General features: G+C 39.8%; 2 protein-coding genes across 12 annotated transcripts in view; one reads left to right on the forward strand and one right to left on the reverse strand.

Moving 5' to 3' along the window:
• ADAT2 (adenosine deaminase tRNA specific 2) overlaps window positions 1–7204 on the reverse strand; it is a 52730-nt gene extending 45526 nt beyond the window's left edge. For 7 of the 11 annotated variants that reach the window (XR_009690697.1, XR_009690692.1, XR_009690696.1 and 4 more), the window contains exon 1: window positions 6969–7204. Coding sequence is in view for 2 of the 11 variants with exons in the window: in XM_061130354.1 (XP_060986337.1) it covers window positions 6969–7064 (96 nt within the window). In the remaining 9 variants the exon portion in view is untranslated. Of the gene's footprint in view, window positions 1–2301; window positions 2493–6968 lie in introns of all 11 variants that reach the window. The other 4 variants (XR_009690698.1, XR_009690694.1, XR_009690693.1 and 1 more) reach the window with 2 other exon arrangements.
• Window positions 7205–7260: 56 nt separating this feature from the next.
• PEX3 (peroxisomal biogenesis factor 3) overlaps window positions 7261–22924 on the forward strand; it is a 34195-nt gene continuing 18531 nt past the window's right edge. Inside the window, exons 1-3 of the mRNA XM_061130344.1 lie at window positions 7261–7516; window positions 16403–16534; window positions 22124–22205. Coding sequence (XP_060986327.1) covers window positions 7444–7516; window positions 16403–16534; window positions 22124–22205 — 287 coding nt within the window. The 5' untranslated portion in view covers window positions 7261–7443. The remainder of the gene's footprint in view (window positions 7517–16402; window positions 16535–22123; window positions 22206–22924) is intronic.

Raw genomic sequence — 22924 nt, forward strand, 5'->3', positions numbered from 1 at the left:
TTTCCTCCCTCTGACTCTCTGATGATATATCTATATACTCAATCTTTCTTTTTTCCTAAGTGTAAACTAACTATGTTCAAGGCAGAAAACTTGGGGGTAAAAAAAATTCACACATCAAAAAATAAAAACCACTCATAATCCCAACACTACAAAATATGACCACTGGTATTATTCTGTAAAGGAAATTTTTCAGGTTTTTTCCTATGCCTGCATATACATATTTGTAGCTTTCTAAAAAGCCAAATAGATTTACACTATATATACCGTTAGCAGTCTGCCTTTTTTCATCTAGAAACATATTATAAACATTTCCCTATGCTGAGTAATATTTTCGCAGCACATGATTCTTTTAAGGCTACATAGTGCTTCTCTGCATGAATATTTATGATTCTCTTAATTGGTCCCCTATTGTTTGACTAGCACATGTGGCTATTTTTCAAATTCCTCACTATTCTAAACAAATGGAGAACTTCCCTGTATATCTCCACTGATTCCTTATGAATTATTCCTAGAAATAGCTATAAAATACAAGGGGTTCCTACAAAGTAATTTTTTTTTTTTTTTTAGAATGAAGCGTTCTCAACCATTCTTCTTTTTTTTAAGGCACACCAGAATTTTTTTTTAATATTTACTTATTTGGCAGTGCCAGGTCTTATCTGCAGCACACAGGATGTTTAGCTGTAGCACGTGGGATCTACTTCCATGTTGTTGCTGCTGTTGAGTCGCTAAGTCGTGTCTGACTCTTCCCAACCCCGTGGACTGCAGCATGCCAGGCTCCCCTGTCCTCCACTACCTCCTGGAGTTTGCTCAAATTCATGTCCACTGAGTCGGGGATGCCATCTAACCATCTCATGCTCTGCCGCTCCCTTCTCCTTTTGCCTTCAATTTTTCCCAGCATTAGGGTCTTTTCCAATGAGTCGGCCCTTTGCATCAGGTGGCCAAAGTATTGGAGCTTCAGCTTTAGCATCAGTCCTTCCAATGAATATTCGGAGTTGATTTCCTCTAGGATTGACTGGTTGGATCTCCGTGCTGTTCAAGCGACTCTCAAGAGTCTCCTCCAGCACCACAGTTTGAAAGCATCAGCTCCTCGGTGCTCAGCCTTCTTTATGATCCAACTCTCACATCCATATAGGACTACTGGAAAAACCATAGCTTTGCTTATAGGGACGGTTGTTGTCAAAGTGATGTCTCTGCTTTTGAATACACTGTCTAGGTTTGTCATAGCTTTTCTTCCAAGGAGTAAGTGTCTTTTAATTTCATAGTTGCAGTCACTGTCCACAGTGATTTTGGAGCCCAGGAATATAAAATCGGTCAGTGCTTTCACTTTTTCCCCTTCTATTTATTATGAAGTGATGGGACTGGATGACACGGTCTCAGTTTTTTTAATGTTGAGTTTTAAGCTAGCTTTTTCACTCTCAACTTTCACCCTCATCATGAGGTTCTTTAATTCCTCTTCACTTTCTACCATTAGGCTGGTATCATCTGCACATCTGAGGTTGTTGAAATTTCTCCGGGCAATCTTGATTTCAGCTTGTGCTTCATCCAGTCCAGCATTTTACATGGCGTACTCTGCATGTTGGACTTCCATGGTGGCTCAGATGGTAAAGCGTCTGCCCAGACCTGGGTTCAATCCCTGGGTTGGGAAGATCTCCTGGAGAAGGAAATGGCAACCCACTCCAGTATTCTTGCCTGGAAAATCCCACGGACGGAGGAGTCTGGTAGGCTACAGTCCGTGGGGTCGCAAAGAGTCAGACACGACTGAGCCATGTCACTAACTCTGCATATAAGTTAAATAAGCAGAGTGATAATATAAAGCCTTGTCATACCTCCTTTCCCAATTTTGAACCACTCAGTTGTTCCATGTCGAGTTCTAACTGTTGCTTCTTGACCTACTTACTAGTTCCCTGACCAGGGATCAAATCCAGCCTCCCGGCACTGGGAGCAAGATGTCCTAGCCACTGGACCACCTACAATGTGGTTTTTTAAAAGTAAAACTAATAATAAAATTAGGCAAAAGAGAATATACCTAGGCAATTCACAGAGGAAAAAAGTCCAAATGTCTAATTAGGATTCCCAATGCATGGTCGTCAATGGGAATGAAGTAAATAGGCAGAGGGGTCCGACAGAGTACAACGGGGAGCAGTGGACAAACAGACACAGATCGGGACAAACTGGGGGTGAAGCCAGGTGGCTGGGCTCAAATCATATCTCTGTCCTTACCAGTTCCCTAACTGCGGGACGCTTACTTAACTCTAAACCTCGATGTCCACATCTGAAAATGAGGACAGTAATAATACACACCTGATATGCTTTCAAATGGTGGTGTTAGAAAAAACTCTTGTTCAGCAGTCCCTTGTTCAGCAAGGAGATCAAACCACTCATTTTTAAAGGAAATCAACTTTGAATATTCATTGGAAGGACTGTTGTGAAGCTGAAGCTCCAATCCTTTGGCCATCTGATGCAGAGTCAACTCACTGGAAAAGACCCTGATGCTGGAAAAGATTGAGGGCAGGAGAAGGGGATGATGGAGGATGAGATGGTTAGATAGCATCACTGACTCAATGGACATGAATTCGAGCAAACTCCAAGAGATAGTGGAGGGCAGAGGAGCCTGGCATGCTGCAGTCCATGGGGTCACAAAGAATTGGACATGACCTAGTGGTGACTGAATAATAACCACCATAGAGCAGAACTACTGTGGCCCTTATACATATGGCCAGTATGAAACACAGCCCATGGCAATGTGTCTGGGATGTAAGAGTGCAATGCTATTATTTTTTTATTTGATTCTAAGCCTACACCCTTAGAATTATATGCTGTGATGATTAAAACAATGACCTTTATTATATGCTATCTCTCCAAAAGAAAACTGTCATGAAAAATAGCGATTTTACAAAACAATAATAAAATATAGAGAACTTTTTTTAAAGTTTGATAACTTCACCAAAGAACAACAAGAAATGTAACACTGATATTACTTCTCACCTAAAACACTGCCAAATGTTCAGTCATGATAATTCCAGGGATGGTGGGAACAGGGGTAGGACAGAACATTCTCATACACTGGGGATGGATCTGGGACCATTTCAGACCAGTGCTATCCAACAGAACTGTCGATGGTAATGGAAACATCCTTTGATCTGTGCTGTCCAATATGGTTGCCACTCGCCATGTGTGGCTACTGAGCACTTGAAAAGCGGCTAACGTAACTGAGGAACTGAATATTTAATTTCATCTTATTCATGAAATAACTAGCCACAAATGCTAGTGGCTACTACATGAGGCAGTATAGTTCTAGAAGGCAATCTAAAAACATCTAGATAAATGGCTTTAAAATACATACATCCTATGTCCCATGTTCGGTAATTCATTCCAGAGCAATAAAAGAACTATGGGATGGGGGTGAGAGGAAAATAAACCAAAATAAGAAATAATTACACCTAGGAAAAAAGGATACTTAAAATCATGAAGAGAATATGTAATTCCATTTATATAAAAGTAAATATGTCAATAAATTTATAAAAATAAATTTATTATGACTATGAATTATCTATATAATCAGAAAAAGAAAACATTAAAATATTTTCATTTGGGAAAAAAAATACCATAAAGATATTAGTGGGTCAAAGGAAAAGCTGTTTTAAGGCTTTTTTATACGTATATAACAAAGTTGCCTTCTAGAAAAGATGCCCCAATTTCAGCAACCAACTAACCAACTCCTCACACACACATCCTTATCTACAACAAGCATTACAAGTTTTTGACCTTTGCTAATTTAACAGCTGAAAAATTATGCTAAGTCGCTTCAGTCAGGCCTGACTGTGTAACCCTATGGACCATAGCTTGCCAGGATCCTCTGTCCACGTGACGTTCCAGGCAAGAATACTGAAAAATTATATCTCTTTTTTAATTTGAATGTAATCTATCACTAGTGAAACCACACATTTGTTAACTTGTTCATTATCTGTGTTTCTTTTAAAAATAGCATGTTCATTCATATCCTTTGACTTTTGCAACATTAGGGTGTATATCTCTTTGCCAAGCTTCTTTATATATCAAGGTTATATCAAACCTGTCCTTTTATTTATGTTGCAAATATTTTCCCTCTGTCCTTTGCTTTGTTACTTTGTATCTTACTTTTTTACTGTGTAGAAATCTTCAATATTTATATAACTAAAACCAATTCATTCTTCTTTTATGTTTTCTGCCTTTCATCATATACTTTAAAGAATCCATCTCCATTCCAATTCCTCCAGGCCTTCGCCCAACAAACACTTAGCCCCTTGAATCGGTCACATAAATAAGTCTACTCTGTCTGGGTGCTGCAAGAATGCTAGTATCCTCCCTATTATTATATGTATACCGGACACCTCACTTTCAAATTCCTCAGAACACATTAGCTACCTCTAAAATCTGGTACTAGCTATGCTTCTGGTCTGATCGTAAACTCTTCTCAGAAGTACACAGGACACTTTCTATTACTTCAGCAAGTCTTCAAAGTAGTTTAAGATTTGAAGTTCCTTTAGTGGAGGTGGTGGGGCGGGGCGGGGGGGGATGGTTGGACAAAGTCCAAGATTTATCACAAGCATTCTTTTCCCTTTGTTTAAGACCTGGAAGAAACATGTGTGTGTGTGTGTGTGTGTGTGAGTCGCTCAGTCGTATCCAACTCTGCGACCCTGTGGACTGTAGCCCGCCAGGCTCCTCTGTCCATGGGATTCTCCAGGCAAGAATTCTGGAGTGGAAACAAACATATACTACTGGCCAAAAAGAAAAAAGTGCAAACTAAGGACCTCCTTGACCCTGTGTAGATAAACTAGGTAATCACACTCTTAGGAGTTTATAGTCCAATTGTGGCTCAGATGGTAAAGCGTCTGCCTGCAATGCAGAAGACCTGGGTTCAATCCCTGAGTAGGGATGATCCCCTGGACAAGGAAATGGCAACCCACTCCAGGACTCTTGCCTGGAAAATCCTATGGATGGAGGAGCCTAGTAGGCTACAGTCCATGGGATGGCAAAGAGTTGGACACGACTGAGTGACTTCACTATACTTTAAGAGACAAAAATGTCAAGGCCAGAGAGATCCTAGAGACTACTAGGAGTTCAACCATCCCATTTAATAGAGTAAGAGGCAATACTCTAGGGGGATAAAGTGACTTGCCCAAGGTCATATCAAATAGGTACACACTGCTACATTTAAAATGGTTAACCAACAAGGATCTATTGTATAGCACAGGGAACTCTGTTCAATGTTATGTGGAAGCCTGGATAAGAGGGAGTTTGGGGGAGAAAGGATACATATATTTTTTTGGCTAAGTTTCTTTGCTGTCCACCTAAACTACCAGGACATTCTTTTTTTTTTTTTAAAATAATGACATTCTTAATCGGTTATATTCCAATACAAAATTAAAAGTTTAATTTTTTTTAAAAGGTAGTAAAAAGACTCAAATGTTCAGTCCAGAAGTCTAGAGAATAGTGTAGAGGATACGAAAGGAGAGAAAGAAAACACATGTCTGATACACAAAGGGGAAAAGTTCAATGGCTGAATAAACTTAGCTATTTCTAAAACCACTATTGAGTCCTCTATGGTAGGATCTCTCAAAATTTCATCTATGCAAGCTCCCCATAAATATTCTGAGGAGAGTTCCTGGAGCAAATGAAAATAAATGGAAGAGACCAAAACTTTTCAGCATTCCCACATCCCCTGACCTCCGGGTCTCTTATCCATAGAAAGATGTAAATGCAGCTTAATTTGAGACATTTCAACCTTCACGTGCATTTACTATCATCCTCACGACTTATGCCGCCCAGCATGTATTATTGAAATCATTTGGGGGAAGGAGAGAAATTTTGATATCACATGAAAACTCCTTTTTTCCAGCTGGAAGAATTTAGTAACATAAAACGAGTTCAGGAATTAATTATTTAAAGCATATTTCAACATTAAAGTATCAAACAAAAAGTTATGTGTCCTATAAGTTTAATGGGGAGAATAAATTTTGAAGTGGGCTGAAAGACTGCATCATGAAATCAAATCAGGTATGATGACCAGCATTTGTTTTTCCAAAATGCAATGAAAGAGAAATACCAGGAAAACTGTGCTTAGGAAGGTTAAGCATCATTTTCTAAAACTTTTGTCTCAATTATACCTATGTGTATACTGGGCGTTTACTGGAATGTAACACAAAATAGATTTTTTTTTTTTTAAACTGTGAGTCACTTACAGTTTAAGGGATCGCAAGAGTCGGACCCGACTTAGCGACTAAACCACCACCACCACTTTCAAAAAAGTATGAGAAACAAGTTTTTAAAAATATGCATAAATGTGCGTGTATGATTTATATACCTATACATATACGCCAAATACACTTTTATCCCTATTAAAGAGTTCGCTGGCACACATAAGTACGGGTAAAGTTTGGGTTGTACACAAAGCTTATCAGAGCCCTCCTTAATCAGAGTCCTGAAGGGAGTGAGCGAAGAAAGTTAAAGGGCAAAGGTCAAGCGGACGGATGGACGAATGAATGAATGAATGGTGGAATCTGCTCAGGGGGCTGTTTTTATCCTGCTCTCTACCAGAAACATCCTCAGCCTCCTTCCTTCTCCTAGATAGGTTCAAGGGGTCATACAGACAAAATAATGGAAACTCGCGGATCTGCCAGTGTCCGCAGGAAAGAAGGGGACGCAGCACGCACGTGCCAGCAGCCCCGAATAGGGATGTTGACGCTTACTTCAAACCAGTGAAAAAGAAACAATTTCTGTATTTCCTCTCTTCCTTCCCTCACAGCCACTGTGAGAATGGACTAAAGAACATTTCAGGACAGTAAAAACCAGCTGTTTACCCAGAGATTGTGAGCACCACCGAGATTACTGAGACCCAGAAAGCACCCCGGGGACCTTTACTCAAATGTTCGGTCGGGATAAGCCGGGGAAAGTTCCGACCCCATGCGTCCACGCCCCGGCCCCCTCACCATTTGCATCGCCTGCTCCATCCACTTTTCGGTCTCCTCCGCAGACACCGAGTACGCGCCATCGGTACCCGCCGTGGACCCCGCCTTCACCTCCATACTGCACCCGGTCCGCCTCGCTCAGCTACAGAGGCCGCGGGGAAATAGGAGCACAGGCCACGGAACGCGGCGGATGCGGGCTGTCGTTTCCGGGGGAATCGAATGGTGAGGCACTCGGGAGTGAATTCTGGACGGACCTGGGCGCCCCGGACCAGTGAGCTGCGGCAGCAACAGAAAAGGGCAACTGCTCAGCTTTAGTCCACGCCCCCTTCCCGCTCCGGTAACAGTGTCTGCGGAAAGTCGCCTTTGTGATTTCTGGAGAGCACCGAGCAGGACTCGGCCGTCCAGCCCGGTCGTCCGTGCCAGGCGACAAAAAAAGGATTTCCTGGTGGACCATCATCCCTTCCCTCTAGACAGCCCGCACCCCGGGGGCCTGAAAATGCTTAGATCTACGTGGAATTTTCTGAAACGTCACAAAAAGAAATGCATCTTCCTGGGCACGGTCCTCGGAGGTGGGTGACAGCGTTCTTGGCAAGGCGCATTGGAAGAAGGGGGTGGGAGAGGGATGTCTGTCTTCTAAAATAGAGGCGGAGAAACCACAGCCCAGGATTCGATCAACCATGATACGGGGTATGGGGTGACAAACTTCCAAGGCTCTTTAAAGAAAGAAAGTGAAGTCGCTCAGTCGTGTCCGATCCTTTGCGACCCCATGGACTGTTCCCTACCAGCCTCCTCCATCCATGGGGTTTTGCAGGCAAGAGTACTGGAGTGGGTTGCCATTTCCTTCTCCAAGGCTCTTTACATCTCTGCAGTTGTGAAATGTGTGCCCTTTGCCCTGGCACTGCCCCTTACTCTGTGTTTTTCGCCTTTTACTCACTGCCTTTGGGATAACCCACCTCAGTGTTTGGTGGGGGGTAGGGGGTTGTTTGCTCCTTGGGTTCTTTTCTCTCTTTCTTTTTTTTCCTCTTCTGTTTCAAGACACCGTTCTCTTACACATTTTTTTTCTTATTGTCTTCTCTTGTTTTCCCATGAGATTTGCCACTCCCAGTGCTTGATTTGGCGTTCATCCTTCACAGAAGTTTCACAACATTCGAGGAGAGTAAACTAAAGCTTGCACTTCGAGTCTTGTTTAAAGTGAATTCGAATTTATTTTAAAACAGCACAGTTGTATTGAAGGACTGTGCTAGAAGGTATATGCTAGACAAAGAAACACAGATCAATATTTTAGCTCTATTCCTGCTCTTGTAGAACACAAACTATGTAGTAAACTAGGTAGGAAGAAAGTAGTTGCAGGATGCTGGGCAAGCAGGATCTTCAAGACTGGGATGAATTCCCACCTAATTCACATAATTAAGTTACCCAGGCTGAGAGGAGATTTAGAAACAGATCAGATAACAATCTTGAGAGCCTTTTCCTCATAAGACAGTCATGTCCTAATGAGTGGAGATCTAAAGGAAAGAACAAAATGTCTTGGATGATACAGGAGAAAGAAATGCAGGAATGTTAAGAGGGGATTTTTAGCATTTGGGTGTTTTGAGAAATATTGTCACTACATACTTTGGTTACAGAAGTAGTAAGAAGCAAAAGCAAAAGTTTCCCAAAGAATTCGGCTGTTTTTCTCTTACTATTGATTCTATTTTATGGCTCCCAAACAATTTGAAATTGACAGTACTGTAGCATCAGTGATTCAGCTCTATTGATTCTTGAAAATTTGAAACAGGCTTCTTGTTAATGAGGCAAGGAGAGTGTTTTCCTTTTGTCTGAGGTCTATCACAAATCAATAATGATCAAGTATAAATTTTATGGCATTTGAAAAATTCTTTACAGATAAAAATGTATTTTTCAGTGTTTTTATCCACTGATATCTAATGTATATTTAAACTGTGCTAAAACTACTGAGTCCACTTATTTGTAGAAGCTAATGATTTGTGTGTGATGGAAGAAGTATAAATAGAATATTTTTGCCATGACTGAAGGTATCTTTAGAACCTAAGAAAAAATAGCATACTCCTTCAGATTTGTGGAACAACCTAATGGTGTATTAGAAATAATCATAAGAGAAGCAAAAGAGTACATTTAAGATACTTTTTTTTTTTTAATCTGTCAAGAGCTTTACAGGTACAGATTAAGAGGAAAGAGAAAGGCGAGTGAGGGTGGGGGGCGGGGGGAAAGTTCAGAGGAACAGGAAAAGAAAGTAATCCTAATATTTTATAGCAAAAAGGGATGTCAGTTTAAAAGGAAAAAAGAGTAGATGACCGTGACTGGCATTTCTTTGAGCCTCATAGTTTTTCTGCTTCAAGGGTTGGTTTTATAACATGGTACATATCAATTAATCTAATTTAAGAAATATTTATCCCTTGCCTTTAGTGTTGAAGGGCTTCCCTGGTAGCTCAGTCAGTAAAGATCTACCTCCGGGTTTGATCCCTGGGTTAGAAAGATACCCTGGAGAAGGAAATGGCAACCCACTCCAGTGTTCTTCCCTGGAGAATCCCATGGGCTGAGGAACCTGGCGGACTGCAGTCCATAGGGTTGCAAGAGTCGGACATGACTTACTGACTAAACCACTACCATAGTGTTGAAAGTAATATGATTGGAAATACAAGATTCACAGAGATTTTTTAATAGTAATAGCTACCATTTTGGGGGTGCCCAGAGGGCCCTATATGAAGTTCTGTTGAGTGGGGATGATGGCAGGATAGCTATTGTTATCTGCATTCAAAAACATGGGAACCAGACTGCTAAGAATATAAGAAACTTGCCAAGGATCCCAGAGTTAGTAACAGGGAAGCTAGAACTCAAACCCCAATGTGTTAGATCCAGAGCACATTCTCTTTCTACACTGTGTCATTCTGTCTTCATGAACTTTATGGTCTGAGAGGAATGAAAACAAATGACTTAGTTTGTTCCAGCTGGTATAACAAGATATCACAGCCTGGTTGGCTTATAAATAACAGAAATTTATTTCTGACAGTTCTGGAGCCTGGAAGTCTTAAGATCAGGGAGCAAACGTGGCTTGGTGAGGGCCTGCTCCTGAGTTAGATCCTCACATGGCAGAAGGGTCTAGGGATCTCAGTGAAGTCCCTTTAATAAGTACATTAATCTCATTCTTAAGGGCTACACACCCAAGCCCTAAGCACTTCCTAAAGATTCTATCCTCCCAACACCAGGGAATAGGGCCTTAGAATTTCCACAGATGAATGTAGAGGAGATAGAAACATTCAAGCCATAGCAACAAGTATGCAAAACAGTAAGAGCTGAAAAAATTATATCAAACTGGCAAATAGCATGTGCAGTTGGGAAAAAAAGTTAGGAAAAGGCTTCATGGAAGAAGTGGCACATTTTGATAGACTTGCAAATTAGGTAAGATATCAACATTCCTGCGCAAGAAGCTTGTCCATCCAATGGTGGGGGAGAACAAACTCAATAAAAACTGAGTTATGGGCCTTCTTAAGTAGGAATTTGGATGACTAACTGCTTTAGAGAAAGTCGTACAATTTGATCAGTCTTAAGACTAGAGCAGTGCTTCTCAAACTTTTTTTGGCCTGAGGTCTCCTTTACACTTAAGGACTCTATAAAGAGCTCTATAAAATGTATGTCTAATAATAATTGTTTCCATATTAAAAATTTAAAACCAGAGTATTTTTGAAATAGTAATTATTTTAAAATGACAATAGTAAATCTGTCACATATTAACATAAATATTATTTTCAGAAAACAAGTGAGAAAAGTAGCATTGTTTTGCATTTTTACAGATCTCTTTACTGTGTGGCTTATAACTCTGTCCACATTTAGTCAGCTGCAATACGCACTTGTCCTGTAGTCTTTAGAAAACTCCACTGTACACTCACTTATATGAGAAGGAGAGTGAAAAAGACAAAGAGCATTTGTGTTATTACAGAAATAATTTTTACTCACAGATGCCCCAAAAGGTTATTGTACACCTGCAGGAGTGCCCAAGCCATACTTTGAAAACCTCTGTGCTAGGTGACTCAGACAATAAAGAATTCACCTGCAGTGCAGGAGACACAGGTTTGATTCCTGGATTGGGAAGATGCCCTGGAGAAGGAAATGGCAACCCACCCCAGTATTCTTGCCTGGAAATCCCATAGATAGAGGAGCTTGATGGGCTACAGTCCATGGGAACCCAAAGAGTCAGACACGCCTGAGCGAATAGCACTTTCTCTTTTTTCTCTTTAATGCTAGCGAAAGTGTTGCAGAAAACAACCAAATTCATATGTATTCACTTGCTGATTTATAAAAATATCAAAGTGTTGATTTGTAATTTATTATCTTAATCCCTGTAATCTCTTGGTCTCTTTAGTTTTTCATTTATTCATCCATTCATTCAACAAATGTTTGAATGAGAGTGACTAGTCTCCCTGTTTTCAACTCAGGTGACAGAGAAATAAGACTCAGTTTTTGACTTTGAGGAACTCATGGTGCGTCCAGAAAGCAGAAGTGGAAATAAACAAAAGTAGTGCAGTCATAGTATCAGAGTTCCATGGTAGAGGAGTGTCTGGGAGCATAGAGAGAGAGTCGTGTTCAGCAAGCCCCACTGAAGAATCAGCTGGAGTCACAGCTACAAAGGAGAAGGGAACACGGGAAAGGGGATGTTCAGCAGCAAATATGTATTGAGCATCAATTGTGTACCAATGTTATATATTGGGGTGTCGTTATGAAGACAAAACATTTGGGGATGTTTTCAAGGAACTTCCTTATAAGTAATTCTGATGTAAGTGGAACAGGGAACCACATTAAGAAATGATGGCAGGGTGTTGAAGAATTCTAAACATGGGAATTGAATAGTCAAATTTAACTTTTAGCAAGTCACTTTGCCTATAAAACCTGGGTTGAAAAGGTGAGAGACCAGAAACAAAAGAGTAGAATTAGGAAACTGTTAAACCAGTTCAAGAGCATTAATGATTGGGTCTGAATGAAAATAATGGTACAAGGGTGGACTAAAGTGGCAAAATTTAGAAACTATTTCTGAGAAGAATCAATAGCAGGATTTGCTGGTCTTTTGGATGGGAGTAAAGTTAACAGATTATTTGCAAACTCTTACAGAAATTATTAACCTAATAAAATAGTTATATTGCAGAATTTTCATCCATGAAGACACTAAGCAATGATTTTAGAAAGCCAAGTTTATGATATAGAAGGGCTTCCCTTGTGACTCAGCTGGTAAAGAATCTGCCTGCAATGCGGGAGACCTGGGTTCAATCCCTGGGTTAAGAAGATCCCCTGGAGAAGGGAAAGGCTACCCACTCCAGTATTCTGGCCTGGAGAATTCCATGGACTGTATAGTCCACAGGATCACAAAGAGTCAGACACAACTGAGAGACTTTCACTTGACTTCATGATATAGAAAGACTAGAAGACATTTTGCTTTGCCATCCATGTTCTGAAAGGAAACCTCCAAACATTTTACATTTATTTTTTGAGATATTTAATGACTTCTCATTATTTATAACTAAGTCATAACTAAAGAAGAAATTTTAAAGCTCCTATAATCCCAACCTTTCATTTTTATGAAGAAATTTAAACCCAGAAAGATGGCACATGCTTAAAAGTTTCCTACCTAGTTGATGCCTCAGCTATCAGTGTCTGTTCTCTTTCAGACCAGAATTCGAGCAGCAAGTCAGGTATATAGATCCTGAGCTGCATATTTTAGGCAATGAATTCTCTGCCTTCATTCTTATTTCCCTAGGGAGCCAAATCTGACCAAAAAACCCCAGAATTTATGGATTTTGAGAATGAGAAGCTGGATAAACTAGTCCTTGTGTAGAAACTTACTTTAATGCTAATTCAAGGAAAAGAATGGATTATGGAATTTTACCCTAACACCGTGTGCTAGTTTGCCAGGGCTGCCATAACAGAGTGTACCACATACTGAGTGGCTTAAGCAAGAGAAACTTACTGCCTCACAGCTCTGGAGGCCAGAGTTTAGTCCATCTAAGGGCTGTAAGAGAAGGCTCTGTCTCAGGCCCGTCTCCTTGGCTCATAGATAACTCTCTCCCCCCTGTGCCTTCATGCCATTGTCCCTCTACACACGTCTGTCCAGACTTCCCCCTTTTATAAGAACACCAGTCATGCTGGATCAGGCCCATCTAATGACCTTCTCACTTGATTATCGCTACAAAGACCCTATCTCCAAATAGTGTCATTTCCTGAAATACTGGGGCTTCAACGTGTTAATTTGGGGTAGGACACTCTTCAATCCATAATAACTCATTCTTTTATCTTTAGTAATCATATACTACAGTTACCAAATAGACAGTACAGTTAGCTGAACTTGAACAATACAGGTTTGAACTGTGCTAGACTTTTTATAGGGAGCTTCCCTGGTGACTCAGCAGTAAAGAATCCTCCTGCAATGCAGGAGACACAGGTTCAGTCCTTGGGTCGGGAAGGTCCCCTGGAGAAGGAAATGGCAACCCACTGTGTTATTCTTGCTGGAAAAATACCATGGACAGAGGAGCCTGGTGGGCTACGGTCCGTGGGGTCGCAAAGTGTCAAACACAGCTGAAGTGAGTGAACATGCATGCACACAGGCAGGACACTTACATGCAGACTTTTTTCAGTAAATACTAGCATCCAGGTCCCATCCCTTCATGGCAAATAGATGGGGAAACAGTGGAAATGGTGGCTGACTTTATTTTTCTGGGCTCCAAAATCACTGCAGATGGTGACTGCAGCCATGAAATTAAAAGACGCTTACTCCTTGGAAGAAAGGTTATGACCAACCTAGACAGCATATTAAAAAGCAGAGACATTACTTTGTCAACAAAGGTCCATCTAGTCAAGGCTATGGTTTTTTCAGTGGTCACGTATGGATATGAGAGTTGGACTATAAAGAAAGCTGAGTGCAGAAGAATTGATGCTTTTGAACTGTGGTGTTGGAGAAGACTCTTGAGAGTCCCTGGGACTGCAAGGAGATCCAACCAGTCCATCCTAAAGGAGATCAGTCCTGGGTGTTCATTGGAAGGACTGAGGCTGACGCTGAAACTCCAGTACTTTGGCCACCTGATGTGAAGAACTGACTCATTGGAAAAGACCCTGATGCTGGGAGGGATTGAGGGCAGGAGGAAAAGGGGACGACAGAGGATGAGATGGTTGGATGGCATCACTGACGCCATGGACATGGTTTTGGGTGGACTCCGGGAGTTGGTCACAGACAGGGAGGCCTGGCATGCTGCGGTTCACGGGGTCGCAAAGAGTCGGACACGAGTGAGCAGCTGATCTGGACTGAAGTGCAGCACTGCAGATCCTCAGCTGGTTGAATCCAAGGGCGCAGAATTGCAGTGGGCCCACTGTAAAGTTGCATGCAGATTTTCTACTTCTGGAGGGAGTGTTCTGCACTCCTAATGCTGGAGATGTTGAAAGGTCAACTGTAGTCCCTAAAGGACTTTTAACAGACACTCTTGAAATTTTAATGAAAGCAGTGGACCTTCTCCTCAGGAAAGCACATAGACCAATCAAATTTATTGTTACTCCAGAAAATTCTTAACTATTCAAGTTGTGTCATTGCAACATTTCATTTTATACTATTATTGTTTGAGGAATAATAATCATTTTGCACAAAATTTTTAGCCATCAGGCAAATAAAAGCAATTCACTGAGAAGTTGTTATGTAAGAGTTGCCTGTCAAAGAGTTACTTTGTGAAACATAAATCAGTTTTTTCATTCTGTTAGTACTAGGGCACTGTCCTCAGTTTATTGAGGCTGGATTATGAGAAGGGTAGCTCTGGAGCCATTTATGTGAATTTTTATTTATTCTTTACAGATGAGTATAATACATTTATTTGCATACAAACAAAAGCAATCACACTTTGTTTCTAATTATTTGTAGCACATACTCTTTCACTGAACTATGACTTCTAAGACATATATCAGTTCATCTGTATTGCTTACATTAGTGAAAAGAATTCAGGATATGTATTCACTTTGATGTTCCTAGAGGACTCTCTCTTCCCCACTGATGACAAACAGATCAAATCCATTTATTGAGCTCACATACAATCCTCATGTTCTTCTTGTCCTAGTGAAGGCTACAGACAATTGGAGGTAGGTGAGGATTAGTTACTTCCTGCAACCTTGTTGTCAAGTTATTATGAAACAAACTTGGCACATGTTAAAACATCTGTTAGCAAGCATAGATTAAAACAGTATCATTACTTGTTCTTTAAGTTCATTGAAATTCCAGTGTCCTTTCTTGGTGCAGCAGCAGAACCACAGGTAAAAGATTTACTGGAAGCAAATGCAACAATATTCTTGATGTAGGATTCTGTTGGCCTTTTGGTTAACTCTCTTGTCTAAGAATCCTTTGAACTATCCCTAAAAGGTGAAGGACTTGCTAGGTTAGTGTGTTCTTGTTCAAATGAATATTACTAAAATGTTTTAGCTAACCCAGTATCTTAAACATTTAATCTGTAAAAAGCCATTTCTGATATTTATTCTGCTTGATAAAAGTTAAAGTACTTACACCTTGAAATGTGGCTTTTGACCAAATGCTAACTAACCATGCCAGTGTTCACTTTACCAGCCAGGACAATTGATTGCCCACAGGGTATGACTAAAATGTGCCCATTTATGTTGCACTGTCTATACTAAAATGTGTTAAAGTAAATTACAGGCACACGACCCCACCTATATTTTTATACTATTATAAGTTAGGAATTTCTGTACCCTCTTCCCCCTCCCTTTTCGTCTAGTTTTCCATGTCTGCCTGACTACCTACCTTTCTTTTAGTCTTCCTTTTACATTTTTTATTATATTTTTAAAAATACTGTATTTTGATTGAAGAAAATATGGAAACCATAGAGAAGCAAGCAGAAGGAAAAAAATCACCCACTATCCCACTCTTCAGCAGTGATCATTGTTTAATATATGTTAGAAATTAAAATCCATCTGTTACATATATGTCTACTTACATTAAAAAGCAAAACTTTCAGGATCTTATTTTATTATCTAACAATATAACATGGATATTTCCTTGAGTCATGAACTATTTAGCAATGTGGTTTTTAATAGCTATAAGATTTCATTGTATGGCTAGGCCGTAATGTATTTAAACAGTTCCCTTTTGTGGGACACTTAGAATATCCCCAGTTCACTATTAAAGGGATCGCCTGACTTTGTAGGCTTAATTCCTTTCTGTTTATTCAGACTTCATCCTTATGTACCCATCTGCCATTGACTTTTAAAATGCCAATCTCCTTTTCTTTAGGTTGCAATTCTTATATAATTCTTTAATTTAGGTTTTTAAAAGTTGTGATTTTTAGCTTTTCACTAATATAAGCCCTGTATTTGGAAAACTTGGGTTAAAAATACTGTTTGGAATTTTTAACACTCTAATAAACTGGATTAGTATACTAACTTGTTTTTGAAAATAATTTTAGGAGTATATATCCTGGGGAAATATGGACAGAAGAAAATCAGAGAAATACAAGAAAGGGAGGCTGCGGAATACATTGCCCAAGCGCGACGACAGTATCATTTTGAAAGTAACCAGAGGACTTGCAACATGACAGGTGAGACAGAGAAATATTTATACATGTATGAAGTTGCTTGATGATTTATATTAATATACATATCTCCAGGAGCAAAGTTAGAGGAAGAGGCAAAAATGACAAATCTAGCAAGTGATTACATGATTTAACTGAAACACATCATTTAATGTGGATTTTAAAATCAATGTAAATTAATAAGGCCACATAACTGCTAGTTTATTCATTTTCTTTATTCATCCAGCAAATACTCAGGACTGGAGAAGCATAAGGTGAGCAGTTGAAGGAAAAAAAAGACCTGACATTCAGAGTTTATGTGCTAGTGGGAGAAAATGATGATAAACACCAGGTAAATAGCTTTAAGCAGTGATAACTGTTGATAAGAAGAATGAGCCGTGTGAGAGGTGGGGATGCTGTTTAAGGTCGGGCAGCCAGTAGAATCAGGCCTCTGCCTCTGAGGAGAAATTCAGTGGGACAATGGAGAGAGCCCTGCAGAATGCCTGAGGGGGAAACACACCTGGCTGTTCCCATATTTGAGAAACAGCAGAAAGGCTATGTGGCTGGAGGAGCATGAGCAATGGAAGAAGTGTGATAGGAGATAAGGTTGCAGGAGTGCCCTGATGCCCTCTGGCCATGTGGGCCATGGTAAAGAGTCCTAAGTTTCTTACACTTACTGAGGCATCTGCAGAACTGTCCGTCTAGCACAGTAGTATACATTCAACCAGTGTGGATCAGTGGTAATACTTTAATCTCCAGAGCTAGAAACCTCCTGGAAGGATGCTGTAACAAACTCAGCTGCCCCTATTTGAGGGAGGCAAGGTGTTGTGATAAATTTTTCTTAACTCCTTGAAGAATTAGTCCTCAAATTCTTGTCAAACTTGATTTTCTTTTTCTGCTGTTTGAAGTTTAATCCTTTTCTTCCTTTTCTTTCAAGAACAACTAATTAAGAAAAAATTTATAAAGGTAGGTTCTTTTTGTTCTAACAAAAGTAAAATTTAAAAGTAGAATTTTTTTTTTCAAGGTTGGAAGAACTTTATTTTTAGTTTAGTCTCACTTGATAGATAAAGAGATTGGAATGAAGAAGGTTAAGAGACACATTTAGTTGTGGCCATAGAATGGTTTTTAATGTTTGAAATAATAATACTTCAGTCTGTAGAGAAGAAATTAATCATAAATGCTATATAGAATGGCAACTCAGATAAGAAGTAAGTGAGAGCACAGGTTCGAGGTGGAGGCAGTTCTGGTTCCATCCCTGGGTTTGCTTGTGATGTCTGTGTGTCTTTAGGCAAATCTAACTGTAGTTCTTTCTCTATAAAATGATCGTCATAAAACCCACTTCATAAATATTTTATGAGGAAGCGATAATTTATATAAAGTGCTTGATATGTAATAAATGCTCAGTAACGAACAACTTTTTTAAAATTACATGTTTCTTTGAATCAGTATTTAGCTTTCAACATAGTGGTGCTCCCAAGGGCATTTTAATGAATTTTTAGAGAATAAGAACAGTCTGTTTTTCCTTTCCTTTTTTTAAGGAAAAAAATCTCATCTCTTGAATGAGAGATTCTTTTTTTTTTTTTTTAATTTTTATTTTATTTTCGGCTGTACTGGGTCTTTGTTATGGCCTGTGGGCTTAGTTGCCCCGTGGCATGTGGGATCCTAGCTCCCCGACGAGGGATCAAACCCATACCCCCTGCAATGGAAGGCGAAGTCTTAACCACTGGACCACCAGGGATGTCCCTGAGAGATTCTTTAAATTCTGTAGTGTTTTACAATTTTCAGAAGTTTCACACATATAATTTCTTTTTTTTTTTCCGTTTATTTTTATTAGTTGGAGGCTAATTACTTTACAATATTGTAGTGGTTTTTGCCATACATTGACATGGATCAGCCATGGATTTACATGTGTTCCCCATCCCGATCCCCCCTCCCGCCTCCCTCCCCATCCCATCCCTCTGGGTCTTCCCAGTGCACCAGCCCCGAGCACTTGTCTCATGCATCAAACCTGGGCTGGCGATCTATTTCACACTTGATAATATACATGTTTCAATGCTATTCTCTCAGATCATCCCACCCTCACCTTCTCCCATAGAATCCAAAATTCTGTTCTGTACATCTGTGTCTCTTTTTCTGTCTTGCATATAGGGTTATCGTTACCATCTTTCTAAATTCCATATATATGTGTTAGTATACTGTATTGGTGTTTATCTTTCTGGCTTACTTCACTCTGTATAATGGGCTCCAGTTTCATACATCTCATTAGAACTGATTCAAATGTATTCTTTTTAATGACTGAGTAATATTCCATTGAGTATATGTACCACAGCTTTCTTATCCATTCATCTGCTGATGGGCATCTAGGTTGCTTCCATGTCCTGGCTATTATAAACAGTGCTGCAATGAACATTGGATTACACGTGTCTCTTTCAGACCTGGTTTCCTGGGTCACACACATAATTTCATATAATCCCATAATAACCCTCCCCTTTCCACCCCCCCTCCACTGTTATAATGTCCCTCCTGCTCTTCCCTCTCTCCCCTGGTAATGACTAATTTAAGAATAGTTCATTTCTAGTTATTACTCCAATTTTTAAAAACTGGAAAAAGCTAACCTCTGGGGTCTGAAAATTCATCTCAGTTTGACACAGACCCTTGTGTCAGTTTAAGTGCTCTGAGAAGCACAGCTCAGATGCAGTTAGCTGTACAGAAGACTGACCGGGAGGACACCCCGCAGAATAAGGCAGGGAGCAGAGCTCCCCAGGAGCGCCTTCAGCCCGCGGTGCAGCTGTGACGCTGTGACTAGAAGGGGCAAAGGAAGGAGGGTCGGGTGAGAGAGACTCTGACTACAGCCCCGTTCTCAGAAATCTTGGCAGGCCAATCAGGAGTCCTGGATCCTAAGAGTTCTGGTAGAGGAGTCCCTCAGAAGTGGGCCTGCTTTTGTGTCCTCACTAAGGAACTGTCCCCTGGGAGCAGTGGAGACCCCCGAGACGTGGCAGCTAGAGCTGTCAGTCACTTATGGCTCCTCCCAGCAGAAAGTGTGTGGATAGCACATTTCCGTGACCATCACACCCCTCAGATGAATAAATAGCTGATACAAGGCAGCTAAAGCTAAAATATGTTGCTAAAAGCCAAAATAGAGCTTCACTGAAAAAATTTCCAAATTAGCTTTCTGGTGTATATTGATAATGGGGTTACAAATCGTATAATTAAATTTCTATTCTTTTGAGTAAGAGGTAATGACCATACTAGAAAAAGTTAGTGCTTTTAGGTAAATATAATTAGTTTTTTAACATAAGAAGTTGGTCCTAGTTTGAAAGATAGCATCTAGTGGAATGCCTCTGTGCCCTGCCCATTGACTTTATCATGTTCATGATCTTTATTAAAGATTTGGAAAGAGTGCCTATTAAATTTATACATGACACAATGCTTGGATGTGTAACTGACACTACAAATGAAGTTTTGGAATACAGAATAGTCTAGTCCCATTTAAGTGATAGACTGGGATAAAAGAATTGTTCTGCATTAAAAGTGAATTGTACTGAGTCAGGATTATCCAAACTTGCTTAGAAGCAGGATGTATGAGAAGAGACTGGGACTTCTAGGTGAGCATAAGCTTATTATGAACAGAGTAGGATATGACTTCTGGAAATATTAATTTAATCTTAGACTGCAGTAGTAAAGTCTGTGGTTCAACTAAAAGGTAGTTACAACATGCTCTGTGGTAGTCAGAGCACAAGTCCATTTCTGCCTCTCACATGTTAAGAAGATACAAACTGGAATGTGTCAGAAGAAGCCAAATAAGTTTAATATTAAAAAGGGCTAACAGTTACTGAGCACTTCCACGTGTAAAGAAGCAGTGTTCTAAATGCCTTTTGTCCTTAACCCTTACACAGTCCTGTAAGGTCGATCCACGGTCTCCCTCAGTTTACAGATGAGGAAACTGAGGCATGGGGTTAAATGATTTGCTCAAGGTCACACAGATTCAAGGCGGGAGAAGGCTTGTCCTGTGATTTGTGGTTGCACTAGGGGTGTTTATCATGGAGGCAGATGCCTAGAACAAGACATGAAAGCTGTATTCAACTCAATACAGAAACATATTTGTTCAGTGTTAGTACAGATGGCTGAAAGAGAAGAATAGCCTTGTCTTCAGTTGAATATGCTCAAGTGGAAAGTCAGGAGCTCTTATCTCTCCTGAGATGAGAGAATTACTAAAGAGATTTCTCTTAAATCATGTCATCATACCACATAATCTTTAAAGTTCCTTACTAACCACATTTCCTAAATGTAAGACTCTAGCACTGCTCTTTCTTGGTAGGATAAAATATCATGTTTAGGCTAGATATATATATACCATGGACACTAAGAATCCACATTTTACATTGACTCTGAGCTCCTGCTATCGCTAGTGGTCTCAGCAACTTAGGTGATTTAATCATGTGCCTTGAGGACACATGCTGAAGCAACACAGTGCAGTGCTGAGGTAAAGGATTAGAGTAGGTCAGAAGCTGAACTTCTATAGAAAAAAAAAGTAACATGGATTTTATAGTTAACGTCCTGCCTAGTCCAGAAGTAAAAATCATACACTAAAGTTTTCCCTTTTAGAATACGGCATTTATAATCTCTGATATTTTTTCATATTGTTATCATTGCTTCTTTAGTGTTAGACATTCACTTTAAATTTATGTGTTTACACTTCTACAACATTTCTTATACCATGCATAGAGCCATAAATAAAGTAACTTGCACAGATTACATGCAGTCTCTTTTCATTGAGTATTACATCTTATTTTATCTTCATGTTGGTATTCAGAGTTACAGGCAGTAGCCATTGTCAAAACCAAAACTACAGCTCAGCAGTTCTTAGTTTCTGTTAATAGCCTGATGCACTTTTGTCTAGGTTATATCAAATGCCTGTGCTTTGTGGTGGTGGTTGGTGGTTTAGTCGCTAAGTCATGTCCAACTCTTGTGACCCCATGGACTGTAGCCCGCCAGTCTCCTCTGCCCATGGGATTTTCCAGGCAAGAATACTGGAGTGGGTTGCCATTGCTTTCTCCAGGGGATCTTCCTGACCCAGGGATCGAACTCAGGTATCCTGCATTGCAAGCTCTCTCCTGCATTGCAGGCAGATTCTTTACCAACTGAGCCACCAGGGAAGCCCATTGCTGTGTAGTAACTTTAATAACTAAATGTTTTCTAAAATTATAAATAAAATGTGAAGCAAAAGGATTAGCTAAAGATAAAATATCATTTTATTAAACCAGAAATAAACATTTTTTTAAAAAGATCTGCAAAAATAAAGAATTATCCATAGTCCATAGGTCAAAGACCAACACTGTTAAGATTTGGGAATTAATTCTTTCCATTTTTTTTTCTGTATGTACTTGTGATCATAATAGGTATATGCATAATTTTGCTTCTTGTGAGCAGATAAGTGATTTATTAGTGTGTAACTAGTTTTTATTATTAAAAATTTATTTGAAAGCTCCAGCCTTCACCTTCCCTCCTGACACTCATTATTTGCTAGCTCTGTCATGTAGCCCAAAACAATGTGCATTTCTCAGGGAAGGCAGTCCTGTCACTCATGAACTTTCTCATTTTCTGTTTGTATTACAGTGCTGTCCATGCTCCCAACACTGAGAGAAGCCTTGATGCAGCAGCTCAACTCTGAGAGCCTTACAGCTCTGCTGAAAACCAGGTAAACGCAAGTTACAGCAATTCTCATTTATGCAGCATGCTGAGAGTTTATAGACTGAACCTGAAATACTTTTCAAAAGTCTTTAATTTCCTTATTTTTCTGTCTAATTAAAGCTTAGGATAAATAGGCACATTTAGAAAAAATATTTACTAACAATATCGTTGAATTCATATTTTGTCCATTTGTTTATGCTCTGCCTTGATGTGCAAAGTATCTAGGGTGACGGTATTTGTATGCATCTAGTTTTCACGTGAAGAGGTCTTCTGTCACTTTGATACTTATTCAGAAATATAATTTTGAGTACTTACTGAATGTGTTGCTGAACCAGGTATTGTGAAGCTGCCAGTTACATTAAATATTGTGTCTCTTAAAGAGTTTATGGTGTAATAGATACAGCATGTGAACATGCATTTTAAATAAATAAGGCATATGAGCTTACATCTTATATGATTAGTAAGACGAAGTACAAATAAAACATGAGCGTATGATAATGATTTATCATACCGCGACAGTGTACTGTGTACACTTTCACACAGAGGCCCTTATATATGGAGCATAATGTGTATTATTTTTGTTTAGTTGCTAACTTGTATCTGGCTCGTTTGCAACCACATGACTGCAGTCCACCAGGCTCCCCTCTATGGGACTTCCTGGGCAAGAATCCTGGAGCGGGTTGCCATTTCCTTCTCCATGAATCTTCCCGATCCAGGGATCACACC

Source organism: Dama dama, chromosome 26 (genome assembly GCF_033118175.1).
Source record: "Dama dama isolate Ldn47 chromosome 26, ASM3311817v1, whole genome shotgun sequence".
Lineage (NCBI taxonomy): Eukaryota > Metazoa > Chordata > Mammalia > Artiodactyla > Cervidae > Dama > Dama dama.